General features: G+C 36.2%; 1 protein-coding gene across 1 annotated transcript in view; it reads left to right on the top strand.

The window, feature by feature from the left end:
- Positions 1 to 16,540, top strand: part of Pla2r1 (phospholipase A2 receptor 1) — a 116,588-nt gene that overhangs the window by 21,066 nt on the left and 78,982 nt on the right. The window contains 5 exon segments of the mRNA XM_070022392.1: positions 6,512 to 6,685; positions 10,251 to 10,370; positions 10,818 to 10,958; positions 16,114 to 16,199; positions 16,201 to 16,309. Coding sequence (XP_069878493.1) covers positions 6,512 to 6,685; positions 10,251 to 10,370; positions 10,818 to 10,958; positions 16,114 to 16,199; positions 16,201 to 16,309 — 630 coding nt within the window.

Below are 16,540 nucleotides of genomic sequence, written 5' to 3' on the forward strand. Positions count from 1 at the left end.
TTGATATATCTTTTCAGCATAGCTTTTGTTTGCTTGTTTTTGTTGTTTCTGTGATATTAAAGATTGAATCCAGGGCTAAGCACCCATGGCTCATAGCTATTCAGGAGGCTGAAATCTGTGGATAACAGTCTAAAGCCAGCTTGAGCAGGAAAGTCCATAAGACTCTTTTCCCCAATAAAATACCCTCCCCCGCCAAAAAAAGATGGAAGTGGAGCTGTGGCTCAAGTGGTAGAGCACTAGCCTTGAGCAAAAGAAGCTCAGGGAAAATGCCCAAGCCTGAAGTTCAAGCTTCAGGACCAGCAAAAAATAAAAAAGATTGAACCCAGGTCCTTGTGCATGGTAATCAAACACTGTACTGATGAGCTACATCCCAGCCCTTCAATATCCACTTCTGGTCAATAATACCTCCTCTTTGTTGCTAATCAACAACTACTAGTATAAGCCTTACTGGTAAATACCAAGAGTTTTAGAACTTTGGGATTCTTCCTCCAAAGAACCTTTGGTTTTTCAATGGAAGAGAAAATAAACACATTTGCTCCATATCACAAAGTTCAGACTATGTTTGATATGATGCTCGAGAACCAACTGGGAGAGAGTTAAAATACAAGATGCAGTGGGTTTAGGATGTGGGACCTGAGCTACCTGATCATCAGGTGATCCACTTGTACATAATTCTTCACTATACAAATTATAGCATAAAGGTGATTCCATGTACCGTACCTCTAATACAAGGGTGATAGTAAGACATTTAACAATCAATATGGTATGGACTATTAACTGATCCACAGAGAGACCTTAGTGTTGTATTATTATTCCCTTGGAAGCTGGAATGGGATTAGGGCATACAGGGAAGCCTAGTTCATCAAGAGGCTAAGGACAATATCTAGTCACCACAAGCAGGAAAGCACTTCATTATTTAATAACTGTCAGATCTCTAGCTTTCTTTCTCTGAATCTGAATGTATACAAAGGTATACATGCATGTGCTCCCTAGACCCCTTGGTTCTTCCTGAATCAGATGTCATATTATTTGCATCATCTCCTTTTTCCAATTCCATTCATTTCAATAGATCACAAAACTGAATAGGTGAACCAATACTAATAAAATTAACACATATTTCACATAGCTCTAATACTAGGGACATATTAGGGGCATTTTCAGTATTCTCATTAAGGTGTTAAAAGAGTCCTATCATCATCCTTTGTCACCTGTATCCAGTTATAGCTTCCTGGTGGAAAACTCAGTTTCCTGGGGCTCAGGGCTTGTCACCCCTCAGACTGTTGAGCTACCTACAGCTTGGAATCATCCTTGGTTTGACAGCCTGCCAGATTCCAGTTCCACCGACCTTTAATATGATCAACAGAGAGCATGTTTATTTATACAGTGCTAAGTTACCATGTTAGTTTTCTTCCTTTCTTGTAGCCAACCTAACTCAAAATGATGTGTCAAAGGCTGAAATCTGAGCAAACTGATAGAAATGACCAGGACAGAGAAGAATAGCTAAACTAAAGTCTCATACTCCTTGAAAAGTTGATTATAAGTGGGAGCCATTTAACTTTAATACCTACAGACACATTCACTGCAGGACGTGATATGGCATCTTTAGGACTAACCAGACTACAACAGACTCTCTCTGGGTTGTGCTCTCTCTCTATAGGTTGTTCGTCCTACACAGCTGGAGAGTCACAGAAATATTTTTAGAATATCATCCTTTGAAGTAATCTGATTCTTCCTTGCATTTTATTCAGTTGATACAACATAATGGACCAGATTAGTGCCAATAGAAATATATCATTGCCCTCAACATAGACTGGAAAAGCTACTTTGTCTCTCATCAAAATGAAAAAAATGGCATGGGAAGGAGAAGCTCAGTGACTAATCGCCTAGCATATACAAGGTCCTGAGTTCTATCCCCAGCAAAATACGGGGGGGGGGGCGGGGGGAGGGAGCACAAGCATGCAAAAGGTAATCCACAGAATGGAGAAAATATTCACAAATAGTATATCTTACAAGAAAAACATATCTAGAATATAAAAATAACTTTTACAACTTAATTATTTAAAAGATAATTAAAGATAAATAATTCTATTACTTAATGTATAAATAATTCTATTCACAAATGGGTAAAGTATATAAATAGAGACTTCTCCAAAGAAGATTTACAAATGACCAATAAACACATGAAGGGATATTCAACATCATTAGCCATCAGGGAAGTTCAATTAAAACCTCAGTGAGATACCATTTCACGTCCAGTAGGAGAGCCACAGTCACAAACACAGATCATAACAGGTGCAAGGAAGGATCTGGAGAAAGTAAAACACTTTATCTGCTACTGGAAAGATTCCAAAGCTGAGTAACCAGTTTGGAAGGCAGCCTATCAGCTCTTCAACGATTTAAACTACTGCCCAATAATTTACATCAAATATATACCTTATACTATATTTGTGAGTGCATCAGTTGACAAACATTTGCACTGCTTTTTTGCCTAAATAAGAATAATACTGCTGTGAACATCTGTGTACAGGTTTTTATATAGGCATATGTTTCAATTTCTCCAGATGATATACATGGTGGAAGACCTGCAGGATCATGAGGCAAGTTGATATTTAAGTTGTTGATTGTGGTGATAGGTGCACACTGCTTTGAGTATGCTAAAAAGATTGACTGGTATAGTTTAAAGGGTAAATTACACAGAGTACGAACTATATTTCAAAGAAACTGTTTAAAAGTAAATAGGAGATGAGGTATTAAAGACAGCTTATGTATAAAAGTATGTGTCTTGGAAAGAAGATAGTAAGAGGGATAAGGAAGGACCTGCTTTTATTTTCTTTCTTGCTTTCTAAATACGAGAGATGCCAATCTTTTGGAAGGCACCTGGAAATGATGTGCAAGTGAATCTGGAGGGGCAGGAAGGTAAAGACAACTGATGGAGGCTCTCTAGTCTCTCAGAAGCCACAAGGAAGTAGGGTCCAGATCATAGATGCACAAACTGGGCATTGTTTCTATAGGAAGGAAGAAGTACAGGAAAGCTAATAGGTTAGGTGATGACAGAACATGTGGAGAAACCCATCCACTGGCTTGCTTTCTCTCTGCAGAAGAGAATGGAGGTGTGAGAGGTCTGGATTGGGAAAGGCATGAAATGAGTATCGTGACCAATAGGAGGGCCGAGGCATTACTAATGAAAACTAGTGATGTTTTCAGGAAGCACTGGGGTGAGATATATTTATGGCTGCAGTGACTTTTCTTGGCAAGGCCCATCTGCTGATGAAGCAGATGATTTGCTTCCTCCATTGACATGGAACTCCATGAAGTTACTGATGGACTCAGTTTTCATTGCATTCAAAGATTCAGCAACATATAACAACATTGACACCATCTCTTTCCTTGAGCTTCTGTAGCCCCCACTTAATATTAATTCTCTCCCTTTCTTATTGGCCTTCACTGTTCAGCTTTTTTTTTTCATACATGTCTTTCCCTACCCAACGACTCTATAAAGCTGATTGGGAAACTTAGGGAATAGTGTGGACAAGTCAGAACATGCTTCTTGCCTTCTTGGTACTTGTATTTATCAGGAGAAACAAATGATGAGAAAGTAATCACATAATATATCACCTAATTTCAGTGGTGATCAGGGAGCATGTAAAACTTTGAAAAAGTGCCTTCCAAGAAGCCCTGGTACCTCAGTTATATGGGGTTTATCAGTGTGGCACTTTGGGAAAGCAAATATTCAACAAATATTTGCTGAGTCTGTGAAAGATCTAAGATTGGGGAAAAAAAAGTCACTGCAGCTTGGAGTTCAATAGCTTCTCTGATAGTGCAAGTCTTCATGCATAAGAAAATAAATAAAAGAACTCAACAATTTCAAAAAGTGACAAGAAATGATACTCCTGGGACAATGAAAAAACCATGTCTTTAGAGAAGAAAATGAAGCCATATTTTCAGAGGAGGAATGGCTGGATCTCAGTCATGATTCATAGTGAAAATAGGGTTGACATGAATTCGCCTCAGTTCATTACAAGAGTGATGTAGTTTGAAAGGGGAAAGATGACCTATTTTAACATCACACAAAATATGTTAGTAATCTTTTTCCAAATACTAAGAAACTTTCTTCAAGGAACTCAAAGCTTAGTGACACAAAAATAATATATAAAAACAAGCAAATGTTCAAAGAAATATGATTACAGTCCTTACTAGACTAATTTCACTAGACTAACTAAGCATGCCTGAGACATAGCCTTTGATCTTGTATTGTCAGCAGCTTGGAAAGAGAGAATTGTATATACAAACAGACACCCCAGTCCAAGATAGAAACCTGAGCAGGTGGACTACCAGAGAGACATCTCTCAGGCAAAGATGTGGATGCAGGTGTTTCTCTGGGGGTCCTCTCAGGATGAGTTCATGTGAAAAGATGGGAAGACAGCAGACTGCAACAATCTCCTAGACCCATCAAATGAGACACTCTCAAGCTAGAGTGGGCCTTTCTTAATGGCCCAGGTTGATAGCAATTCACATAGCTCATCCCTCATTGACCAGCCATGGTGTGCCCCTGCCCTTGAGAACCATTTGGGAAGGCAGATTCAGTCATGGCAGTCCTTGAGGAGCCTTAAAGCTTGAAAATATCTGTTGGACAACAAGGAAAATTCTTCCTTCAGTCCCCAAGGGAGATCAGAGCCTCATTGGAGTGGCATTTTTATTCCATTTGTTGCTTAATGAACTTCAAGGGAGACCGGTGGCATGGCACACAGTCCACCAAAAGAAGCTGAGACAGTGCTTATGTCTGCCTGCATAGAAGTACAAATTCTAACATTTTAGTTAAATAAATTCCAGTGCCAAATGAACTGACTTGTGAGGACGTTAAAAGGACTTGTTGCAAGTATTTGGCAGAAGTTCTCTATTAACTAGCCTTAAGAATGAAAACAGATCATCCAAAATCAAGGAACATCTAATGTAAATTGGACCATGGGGTGCCTAGCATAGAGAGGATCATCCAAAAATTCTCACCTTAGATGATTAACATCATTCAAGCTGGTTACTAAAAAAAAAAAAAAAAAAAAAGCTGTTTAGATGAACTCTTGGCAAATGAAATAGGATCAATTGAGATATCCTCCGGATCCTTTCTTGTCAGGTACACGGCTGTGGCCCACACTTTTATGCTTAGGATTTATTGTTGTGTCTTTCCCAGGATTTATCTCACTCTTTAGATCTCCCCTCCTGACATCCTGCTGTATTGTAACAGCCACGGGCTACTGAGACCTTACACATTTTTCCACTATGCTAGTGTTTCCTAGTATCAACTTCATGGAACATCTGCATTAGAATCAGGAATCTTTTTTGTGGTTTTGTGAGGGGGAAAGGGGTGTATATATGTATATAAGTGTGTGTGTGCACCTGTATGTGTACAAGCATGTATGTTAATCCTGAGGCTTGAACTCAGGGTACCCTATAACTTGAGCCACATCTTCACTTCCAGCTTTTTGCTAGTTAGTTGGAGACCAGAGTCTCTTGGATTTGTTTGCCTTGACTGGCTCTGAACTTACATCATCAGATCTAAGCCTCTTTAGTATCTAATATTACAGGCATGTACCACCAGGACTGGTAAAATCAGGAATACGTTTTAATGCATTTTTCCAAATCCTACCCTGAGCAAGGAACCTGGGGTGGAGGGGACTGGTGTGGTGTGATTTAGTGTGTGTGTGTGTGTGTGTGTGTGTGTGTGTGTGTGTGTGTGTGTGTGTGTGTGTGTGTGTGTGTGTGTGTGTGTGTGTGTGTGTGTGTGTGTGTGTGTGTGTGTGTGCGCCAGGCTTGAACTCGGGTCCTGGATACTGTACCTGAACTTTTGTTCTCAAGTCTAGCACTACCACTTGGGCCAAGGCTCTACTTCCAGCGTTTTTTATGATTAACTGGAGATAAGAATATCATAGACTTTCCTGCCTGGGCTGGCTTTGAACCTCCATCCTCAGATCTCAGCCTCCTGAGTAGCTAGGGTTGCATGCATGAGCCACTAGTGTCCAGCTGTCTTATTCTTTAATATGCTAATACACATTAGCCAAGAGGACACTTTATATATTCTATATCCCAAATTTCCTTAGGAGCCTCCTGAAGTCTTCCTACTCTGAAAACAGTACTTGGGGGAAGAATGTTCTTACGTGTACAAGTTACCTAGCATTGGTCATCCTCATGCTAAAGGATGGTTCCCATTTCCTACACTTTGAAATTCTATGACTGAGTTTCATTTCTGGTCATTATTGTGGGGAGAATTAGCTTACCTTGGGGTTCAACTTAAAATCTGAGCTCAGTTTAAAATCTTAAGAGTTTAATGAAAAGATGTCAATGGAGTAGCAATGCGGACTTCACCATACAAACCTAATCAAGAATAGAAAAGACACTGATGTTTTAGAGGTTTGCAAGTTGGAGTCATTTTATTCAAATCCATTTAAGAGCAATATGGCTGGACAGATTAAATAAGACTGTGACTGTAGTGAATGTGTTTAATGTTCTTTATTGCCAGCATCAGCAAATACAGGCTGTAACGCTCTCTGGGAGAAGGACTTCAAGTCGCACATTTGCTAACAATTCAATCTGCTTTCATCTCTCTCTTGGAATGAGGCACATTCTTCCTGCCAGATGCAAGGAGGCAACTTGTTAAGTATTGCAGATGAGAATGAAGAAACGTTCATAAAGAGTAAGTAGGTGAATGGTGCTCTTCAATGGTGACCCAATGAAATAATTATTGTTAACAGTTATGTCCATGTATACAAAAATACAATTTGGAGGAAGTTCCTTAAAAATATCTTTTTTAGAAACTCAGGGACAGCACTCAGGCCCAGAGTTCAAGCTCTGCAAAAAAAAAAAAAATCTTTCATTTTTCATCATGGCCCAAACACACTCAGAATTTTTACATGAATCTTCAACATTCCAATTGACAGTTATATTTTCCTTAATTTTGTTCCATAGAGAAGAGAATTTGAGGCCCTATCAAGAGACTCTGCTCTATTAGATAACTGGTTATTATTATAATAGCTTACTCATTGTGTTTAGACACAGAATAAATAGGACTTCTGGTAAATGCCAAACAACTTAAATTTTTTGGGAAAAGCATGCACATATCAGCTAGCAGTATAAAACAATAATATGTCGAAGAAATTGTGCTAATAACTTGGAACCTGTGTTACCCAAACCCTCTTCTCACTCATTCTTTATTGATTAGTGCATTTATATACCTCTCTAGAAAATTTTTGGAAACATGAAGCAGTACCATAAACTAGTCACCATCACTAAAAGTTTCTGGCACTATTCAAATTTTGTTTCACCTGTAGTACATCTCTTTTAGAATTTTAAAATGCAACTTTTCAGAAAGAAAAGCATGTGAAAATTATCCCATAGCTCTACAGTTCAGAGTGAACTATGTCTTTCTATAAAAACATACCAAATGCATGTGTGTGTGGATGTAGTATCTAAAAACATGAGGCAGCTGTTACATGGTGTTCAGGTACAGGGACCCAAGAGCCACCTGTATGCGTTTGACTCCTGCAATGATTACTTACTAGCAGGGTGGCTCAACCAATGGACTTAATCACACTTGACCTCCATAGTATGAAAAACCCTAGTAACACCTAGTTGTTGGTATGGGTTGCACCTTATAATACAGTTGCAGCCTCAGAAAGGTGCCTGGTACAAACAACAAATACTTAGTGTGTGTTTACCATTTAACAGCTCTTCATCCAGTTCTGTAAGGCATTTATTTAATTTACTTGCATAGAGTGAGCATTTGTCTATTCCTACAAATATAGTACTGCATAATCATTTTAATGGTTATCTAATATTACAACTTAGCAGAAACATATTAATATAATTGTCTCTTATTAAGGATAAATGGATAAAATTATATATTTTGGTACTTAAATTGGTTTATCTATTTTTTACTATTATAAATGATCCCTGCACATATCTTCAGGGGTTTTTTGCTCAGTAAGTTTATAGATAGAAATAGAGGCCCACACATTTTAAAGCTTGTGAAAGTCAGTAGCTGGTTTTAGAAGGATTACAATAAATGGATGAACAATGTGTGCCTGCCCTTCCCCCACAGCCGCACACAAAGCCATGCACAAGTGGGGAATTACAATTGAAATCAATTTGAGAGAGTTATATTGGAGGATGACACCAATTTTTCAAATCGTTACTAACCCATAATGATTTCTATGTAAAACATTGAATATCATCTGTGAATTACAATTGTTGTCTATCTTAATGGGCAGTATATCTCGAGAGTATTTGAACCTATTTATTCAACCTAAATGACAATTTCAAAAATTATTGTATGTCAAAGACCTTGATTTAATTACCTTAATTCTATAATTAGACTTTGGGGATTATTTAGGAAAACAAGTTTATTCATAAAGATGAAAACCTGCTATAACCAAAATATATTTTAATGATATAAAGAGTCTAACATTTCTTGCTACTGAGTATTGAATATGGAATAATCTAAGTTATTGGGAATGCCAAGAAATAGCCAAAGGAATTTATATTTGCATTTTTCCTATAGCATTGTAGGCCAGTTTAATTCTAAATGTAAATTGACTGAGATTTTTGGCACCTGTAAACATACTTTAAACTATGCAATGATTTTACATATACTAATAAATCAACTGCACAATAGGTACTCAGAATAAATTAGAGAGTAATATTTTAATAGTTATTTTAAAATATCATTTGGCACTTACTTGAATATAAAATGTGGAAATTTCTGTGTCTTGTCAATGCATCTTCCAGTCCCCCTTTTTGTGACCCTAACACCTGTTAAATGATTGGAACAAAACTGAAAAGTTTTCAAATGGACATGCTCATGTCTTAGACACCTGAAATGGAGTCTACTTGCAATATGCTGCTTTGGCTTAGTGATTCCTGACTACTGATTTGGTTCCTCCAGTTCCCTCTATTGAGCTGAAATATCCAATCTCTGGGTTACTGCAAATCTGCCGTGTGACTGCACTGACCTCATAACTGTAGTCACACAATCATCCCCACAGTATTGCTCTTTTCAGAGTAAAACAGGCTGCAATTAATAATGGTTTTGGAGCTATCAGCATAAAATGCGCATTTCCTAGGAAAGCTGGAACATACAGCCAAGTCATAATCCCTATCTATTAGGCTTTCTCCATCTCAACTGGGCTCCTGAATCTGACCCAAAACAAATGGAATTCTGAATAGATGGGTCATAAGGAAACAATGCTGTCTTTTATAAATAAACAACTAAATGGCAACATTTGAGAGTATTACATAATTAGCCATTTTCAGGAAAGCTCTCTGACGCTAGTTCTTTGTTTCCAAATTTCATTGCATAACTAATACATGTTTAGACTAGGAAAAAATTGAATTCAGGTCCAAAAAATAAAATAACAAAGAAAAATTTTCCATCATTCTACAATTTTGATAGGCTTATCTTTCTGTGTAAATCTATTCATGATTATTTATAGTGTCTCTCACAAAAAAAAAAAAAATCGATGATATGAAACCATGAGTTACTGTAGTACAATGGTTAGGATCAAGTAATCCTAAACCTTCTCCCACCTATAGTGTCTCTCACAAAAAAAAAAATCGATGATATGAAACCATGAGTTACTGTGGTACAATGGTTAGGATCAAGTAATCCTAAACCTTCTCCCACCTATAGCGTGACAGCCGCCTCAACTTTGCACTGCCAAGGCCTCAGTCACCTCCTTCCAGACCTCCTTCCACAATTCTGGTCCATTGGTGCTGCTGCTCTTGACCAGACAACTGACAGCTCTCACAATACATAGCCCTGTCCCGTTGTGCTTCTGTATTCCTTCTTAAATGTGAAGACTTGCCCCTGTTCATTTTCTGGGCGTGGCCCTGGGCACTTCTTCCTCCACTTTCTAACTTTTCCATGCTTGAGCATGAGCACAGGAAGGAGAGGGCTTCCAAGTCAGAACAGCTCACCTTTGAATAGACTGAAGACCATCCAAAGGTGACATTTCTGGATGCCTGGATGAAGTACTTCATAACTGAAAAGTAGTGTCAGTGAGCATTTAGGACATTGCTGTGTTTCTATAGATGGCAGACCCTTGCTTTAACACTAGGAGGTATCTATCTGGGTGGGGTACAATAGCGCCTTCGTTTCCTATCACATCCTGGAATGAACTGATGACTCTGTGACCCAGGAATAGGAAGATAAGAAGAAAGTAGTGCATTGAGCCGTTTGTTTAAAACCTCAATTTTCTTTTCAGAGCACCTGAGTAATGAAGCCGTGGAAGTGTGGATAGGTTTGAATCAGCAGGACATTAATGCTGGCTGGCAGTGGTCGGACGGAACAGCACTCAGCTATCTGAACTGGAGCTCAGATACTGGTAGCAAAGGTTTTCCTTGCCCTCAGCATGTGGTCCCATCTGTAGTCTTGACCCGCAGCATTTCCTGTATAGACCTAAGACATGAATTCTGAAAATGAGTTGTAAATATTGTTTTAGTTTGACTAAATTCCTGTAAGGCAAGCTTTCCCAAACAAGAATGTGGAAGCCAAGAAGGAAAGCTACTTTGCCAAAGTTGCTGGAGAGCTGGGGTCAGAGCCACAGTAGTCTGCTGTTGTAAACATTGCAAAATATTCCACTACTTTAAAACCACAGAAATGGCTGTTATATGATCTTTGGGAAAACATTTTGTTGTTATGCTTAAACTTGAATGGCAAAAATCATAGCCATAAAATGATATCTTCCAAAGATTCCCTCTCTGTTCCCCTGATGCTGGTACTACTCGTTGATGTGTATTAAACTCACATTAAGCACACATTTTACTTTTAGGGATAAATGAGCCATTTGTTGAATATCACTGTGGAACATTTAATTCATTTATGCAACCTGCTTGGAGGAGAAGGAATTGTGAGTCTGCCATGCCTTATATATGTAAAAAATATCTAAACCACACTGAACACACTATTATTGGTAAGTGTTTCTATGTTAAGTTGTTCTTATGTTTTGTTTATTTCTTTTCTGACTAGTTTGCTAATAATTTCGTGATTTAAGCAAAGCTAGAAGTGGTTTCCATTTATCTGAATAAAAATATGTGACTAGGTAATACCTGTAATTCTGAAGGCAACATGAAGCTAACAACTAAAAGAAAATCAGCTGAGTATAACAAACATATTTTTTCTTTCTTTTTAAATATTTTCATTATTATCCTACATTTATAAAAGCAAGATATGTTCCCAATGCTATTCTAATTTTCAGTTTTATTCTTGTTTTTTCTAGAAGTTGAAAATAATTTTATAAAATTATTTGCTTCATCAATTTTTGTTAACTTTTAAAAATTGACACATAATAATTATATGATTTATTAGAACAATGTATTTTGATACATATATGTATTGTTAATCATCAAATCAACATGATTAGCTTATACATTACTTCAAAAATTTATCATTCTTTGTGGCAAGAACAAGCAAAATCCTTTCTTGTAGCTATACTGAAATATACAATGAATTCTTTGTAACTACAATTAGCCTCTGTGAAATAAAATAGAACCTATTTCTCCTATCTGCTTGTAGCTTTGTGCCATTCTTTGTCAATTTGCTACTACATTCCATAATTTATATTAACACTCTCCCAACTAAAATAAAATACAAAATGTGGGTTGTAATTAAGACTTAAATAATACCTAATTATAATCCAAGGTCTGAAGTCCAATTATTTATGTTTTTAAGTTCTGTTACCTCAAGTTTCAGTGAGAATTAAAGTCTTGATTCAAAAGTAGAGATAAAAGCATAGCAATTGCTAGAAGAACACTACAAGAATAATTAGAAACAACTTCAAATTAAAATAAGCTGAAGTCTCATTTTTGGAATAATTGTCCCTTCGAATTGGGTTTTAAATAGCTCAAGCTAGAATTTATTGTAGAATGATGTTAGGGTTATGGTATAAAGGAGCATCTTGTCTTCTCTTTTCTTTTCCTTTTTTTTTTTTAATGTAGAGGCTTTTCCAGAATTTTAAGAATTTGCTACATTAGTGACTGCCATTTGCTCTTTTTCCTCTGTCTCTTTCTTCTTCAACCTTTCTTCATTTCTTCGTCCATTTTTTTCTTTGACTTTTCTTTCCTTCTGCTTTATTTATCTTTTCAATTTTGGAGCAGATGCATGAAGCTGGAGTGCATTACTTGCTGCTGCTTTGAGTTCAATAAGTTCTTTGGATGATCCACTCCATATCTTCAAACTGTTTCTGGGATACCAAGGGTCTTTTACAAAAATATCCTTTACAAACTAACACATAAAAATTGTACATATTAATGGGTAATGGTAACATAATGTTTTGATATATGTATATATTATACAATGTTTAAATCCATTTAAATGTATTTCTATTCAGACATATAGTAAAAACTTAGAAAATTCTTTTTTCTAGCTTCTTAAAATGTATAGTTCATCACTGTCATCTGTAGTCACTTTACTGTGCACACCATAGCCTCCCACTTTCATCTATTCCTAATTTAGTAACCATTTTAAATCAGGTTGAATTTTATCAAATACTTTCCTATACCCATTAAGATGTTCATATTTTTTTTCTCCATTATGTTAATGCAGCATATCATGCTTCTTGATTAGCATATATTGAACCTCATTTGATCATAGTGAATGATCCTTTAAATGTGCTATTAGATTTGATTTCCTAGTATTCTGTTGAGAATTTTCACAGCCATCAAGAACACTGGCCCTATAATTTTATTTTTGTGCAGCATCCTTTATCTGGTTTTAGGATCAGGGTAATGGTGGCCTTGTAGAATGAACGTGTTTAGATGAATTCCTTATTTGTCTACTTTTTAGATTAGCAAAGAAAATTGGTCTAGTTCTGTAAATGTTGGTAGAATTTAGCAGTGAAACCATCTGATCCTGGGCTTTTCTTTGGTAGGCTTTTTTTTTTATTACTGATTGAATCTCCTAAGTTATTGTTCTGTTCAAGGTTTCTATTGCTTCAAGATACAGTCTTGGTAAAAATGTATGAAGTCAGAAAAAATCTATGAATTTATTCATGTCTTCTAACATCAAATTTGTAGCATAAAGCTGTGTATATAATCTCTAATCATTTTTGTATTTCTGTGATATCAGTAGTAATATATCCTTCTGATTTTACTTATTTGATTTTTTTTATTCTAAGTAAAGGTTTGTCCATTTTATTCTATTTTATTTTATTTTATTTTTTGTCGGTCGTAGGGCCTGAACTCTGGGCCTGGGTGCTGTCCCTCAGCTCTTCAGCTCAAGGCTAGTGCTCTACCACTTGAGCCACAGTGCCACTTCCTGCTTTTTCTGCTTATGTGGAGCTGAGGAATTGAACCCAGGGCCTCATGCATGCAAGGCAAGCACTCTACCAATGAGCAACCTTCCCAGCCCCATTTTATTTATTTTTTAAGAATTAATTTTTATTTCATTTATTTTTTGCAAATTTTAAATCTCCATTCCATTCAATTCTACTCTGATTTCCTTCTTTGAATTTGGGGTTTGATTTGTTCTTGTTCTTATTGAGCATCATTGAAATGAAGGGATATTTCACAGCAACATCTTATTTCTTAAAATCTTTTCAGTTTTTGAATGTGGGCATGGATGTGGGCTAGTAATGGCTTTCTTAGTGATGCTTTTGCTTGGGCACATAGATTTTGGCATGTTTTAGTTCCATTTTCATTTATTTCAAGAAATTCTAAATTTATTTCTTTCTTGATTCATAAGTTATTCAGAAGTAAGATATTTAATCTCCATGTGTTTATCTTATAACCAAAACTTTTCTTGTTACTACTTTTTAATTTAATCTCATTATGTCTAGAAAAGATATTTGATATGATTTCAGGTTTTAAAAATCTGTTGATGGGGGCTGGGAAGTTGGCTCAGTGGTAGAGCGCTTGCCTTGCATGCCTGAAGCCCTGGGTTCAATTCCTCAGCACCACATAAGCAAAAAGAAAAAAGCCGGAAGTGGTGCTGTAGCTCAAGTGGTAGAGCGCTAGCCTTGAGCTGAATAGCTGAGGGACAGTGCCCAGGCCCAGAGTTCAGGCCCCACGACCGGACCAAAAAAAAAAAAAAATCTGTTGAGACTTGCTTTGTGGCCTAACATTTGATCTATCCTGCAGAATGTTCAATTGCAATGAGGAAAATGTGCAATCAGCAGGGCCATTTGTTCTAGGGTACAATTTATCTCTGCTATTTCTTTATTACTTTACTGTCCATTACTGAAAGTGTTATACTTCTGATATACTATTGTATTGGAGTTTATCTCTTCCATCAAGTCCACTAACATTTGCCTTATATATTTGAGTACTCTGATATTGGGTGCATATTTGCAATTATTTCCTTTTGCTGAATTATCCCTTTATCATTATGTAATGACTTTTCTTGTCTCTTTTTACTGTTTTTTATTAAAAGTATATTTTCTCTGATATAGGCATGGCTACTCTTGCTCTTTAAGTTCCCCTTTGCATGAAATATGTATTTTTTTTATCTCTTTATTTCAGTATATATGGGGCCTTAGATGTGAAGTGAGTTTGTTATAAAAAAAAATAGTCATTCTGTCTTTTAATTGGAGAATTTACTCCATTTATATCCAAGGTAATTTCTGAAAAGGAAGGTCTTACTATAGACATTTTGCAACTTAACTTCCAATTTTGTTGCATTTCTGTTCTGCCTCTATACAATCTCCCTTTATGATTAAGTGATTAACTCTAATTGTGTGTTTTGATTACTTATATTTGTTCCTGGTTTGTCCATAATGGATTTTTGCTTTGTCGTTGACATGAGGTTTACAGAAAACATCGTTTGTTTATAACAAGCTATTGTGAAGTAATAGTAATAGCATGATAAAATAAGAATACAAGGGCTGGGATGGTGGCTCAGTGGTAGAGTGCTTGCCTTGCATGTATGAGGCCCTGGGTTCGATTCCTCAGCACCACATAAGCAAAAAGAAAAAAAAGCCGGAAGTGGCGCTGTGGCTCAAGTGGTAGAGCGCTAGCCTTGAGCTGAAGAGCTGAGGAACAGCGCCCAGGCCCAGAGTTCAGGCCCACTACCGGACTCCCAAAAAAAAAAAAAAAAAAAAAAAAGAATACAAAAAAAAGAGAAACTATACTATCAGAATATTATACCTTTCTTTTTCCACATTTAAATTTTTTTAATAAATATCAATCCATTTTACATCTTTGTTGCCTGTCTCAACATATTTAGACATTATTATTTTGATTTTTTTAGTCTTCATACTAAAGATATGAATTATTAACATACTATGTTTACAATAGTAGATACAGCATTTTGGGTTTGTTTATGTAGTCTCACAAGTGAGTTTTGTCATTCTGGTTGTTGTTTTGGCAATATTGGGAATTGAATTCAGGAATCCTTGCTTGCTAAGCAAGTGCTATACTACTTGAACCATATACTCAGTCCCTTTTTGACTCACTTTCGAGATGGAGTCTTCACTATATTTCTAGACCAGGTTGGCCTGAAATCCTTCTGTGTGTGTATCTCCTTGTCACTTTGAATGACAGTTTATTTTCTTGTATCCCACCTAAGCCTTGATTCAACTATTTTAGGCTTCCTATCATTACTGAGATCATAGACATGCACCACCAAATGACTGATCAAAAATATTTACTAATTTTTTAATCTATTTAAATCTCTTATTAAATCTTTAGTGTCTATTAAATGTATAGCTAGTAAATATTTATTTCTATAGTATAAATGGAAACCAATACATAGAAATACAATATATTGAAATATAAGAACATAAGAATATATAGATGCTTGCATACAAAAATATAAAAGTAAATATATTTTAATATCTATTAACTTTTAAGTGTTTTCTGACTCTCACTTGCATTGTATGACACCATTTACTTCTTCATGTATTAGATTTCTCAACTAGAAAATGAAGTGTTGAGGCTCATTAGAGTCCACATCTACATTGGATCAGACATGAAATCATTCTTGCTTTTAGATATAATTTATTTGTCATTTCATAATTTGGGCAGTTTTACTTTTTAAAAGGAATCATATTGCTGGCAATTTATGTAAATGGGTAGTAAGGAATAATAAAACAGTTGTAGAATACGGCACAAATTTTTTCTTTAATGAAACAGAAAAAGATGCTTGGAAGTATTATGCCACCCACTGTGTACCTGGCTGGAATCCCTACCATGGCAAATGCTACAAACTTCAGAAACAAAAAAAAGACTTGGAATGAAGCTTTGCACTCTTGTCAATCTGCTAACAGTACATTAATAGATATAGCTTCATTAGCAGAGGTGGAGTTTCTCATAAACCTCCTTGGAGATGGTGAGTACCAACTGCCCGTGACTTAAATCTGATCTAGTAACAACTTTATAGTGTGGAGTTGAAAAGAAATGTAAGATACTTCTTAAAATTTTGTTGTTTATGGTACATATATTTAAAGGTTTCTACATGCTACTCAGGAATGCAAAGTCAAAAAATTGTTGTTGTTGTTAGTTGTGGGGCTTGAACTTAGTGTCTGGGTACTATCCCTGAGTTATTTTGCATTCAACACTA

This window comes from Dipodomys merriami, unplaced genomic scaffold, assembly GCF_024711535.1.
Source record: "Dipodomys merriami isolate MVZ:Mamm:240054 unplaced genomic scaffold, mDipMer1.0.p SCAF_1, whole genome shotgun sequence".
NCBI classification, from domain to species: Eukaryota; Metazoa; Chordata; class Mammalia; order Rodentia; family Heteromyidae; genus Dipodomys; species Dipodomys merriami.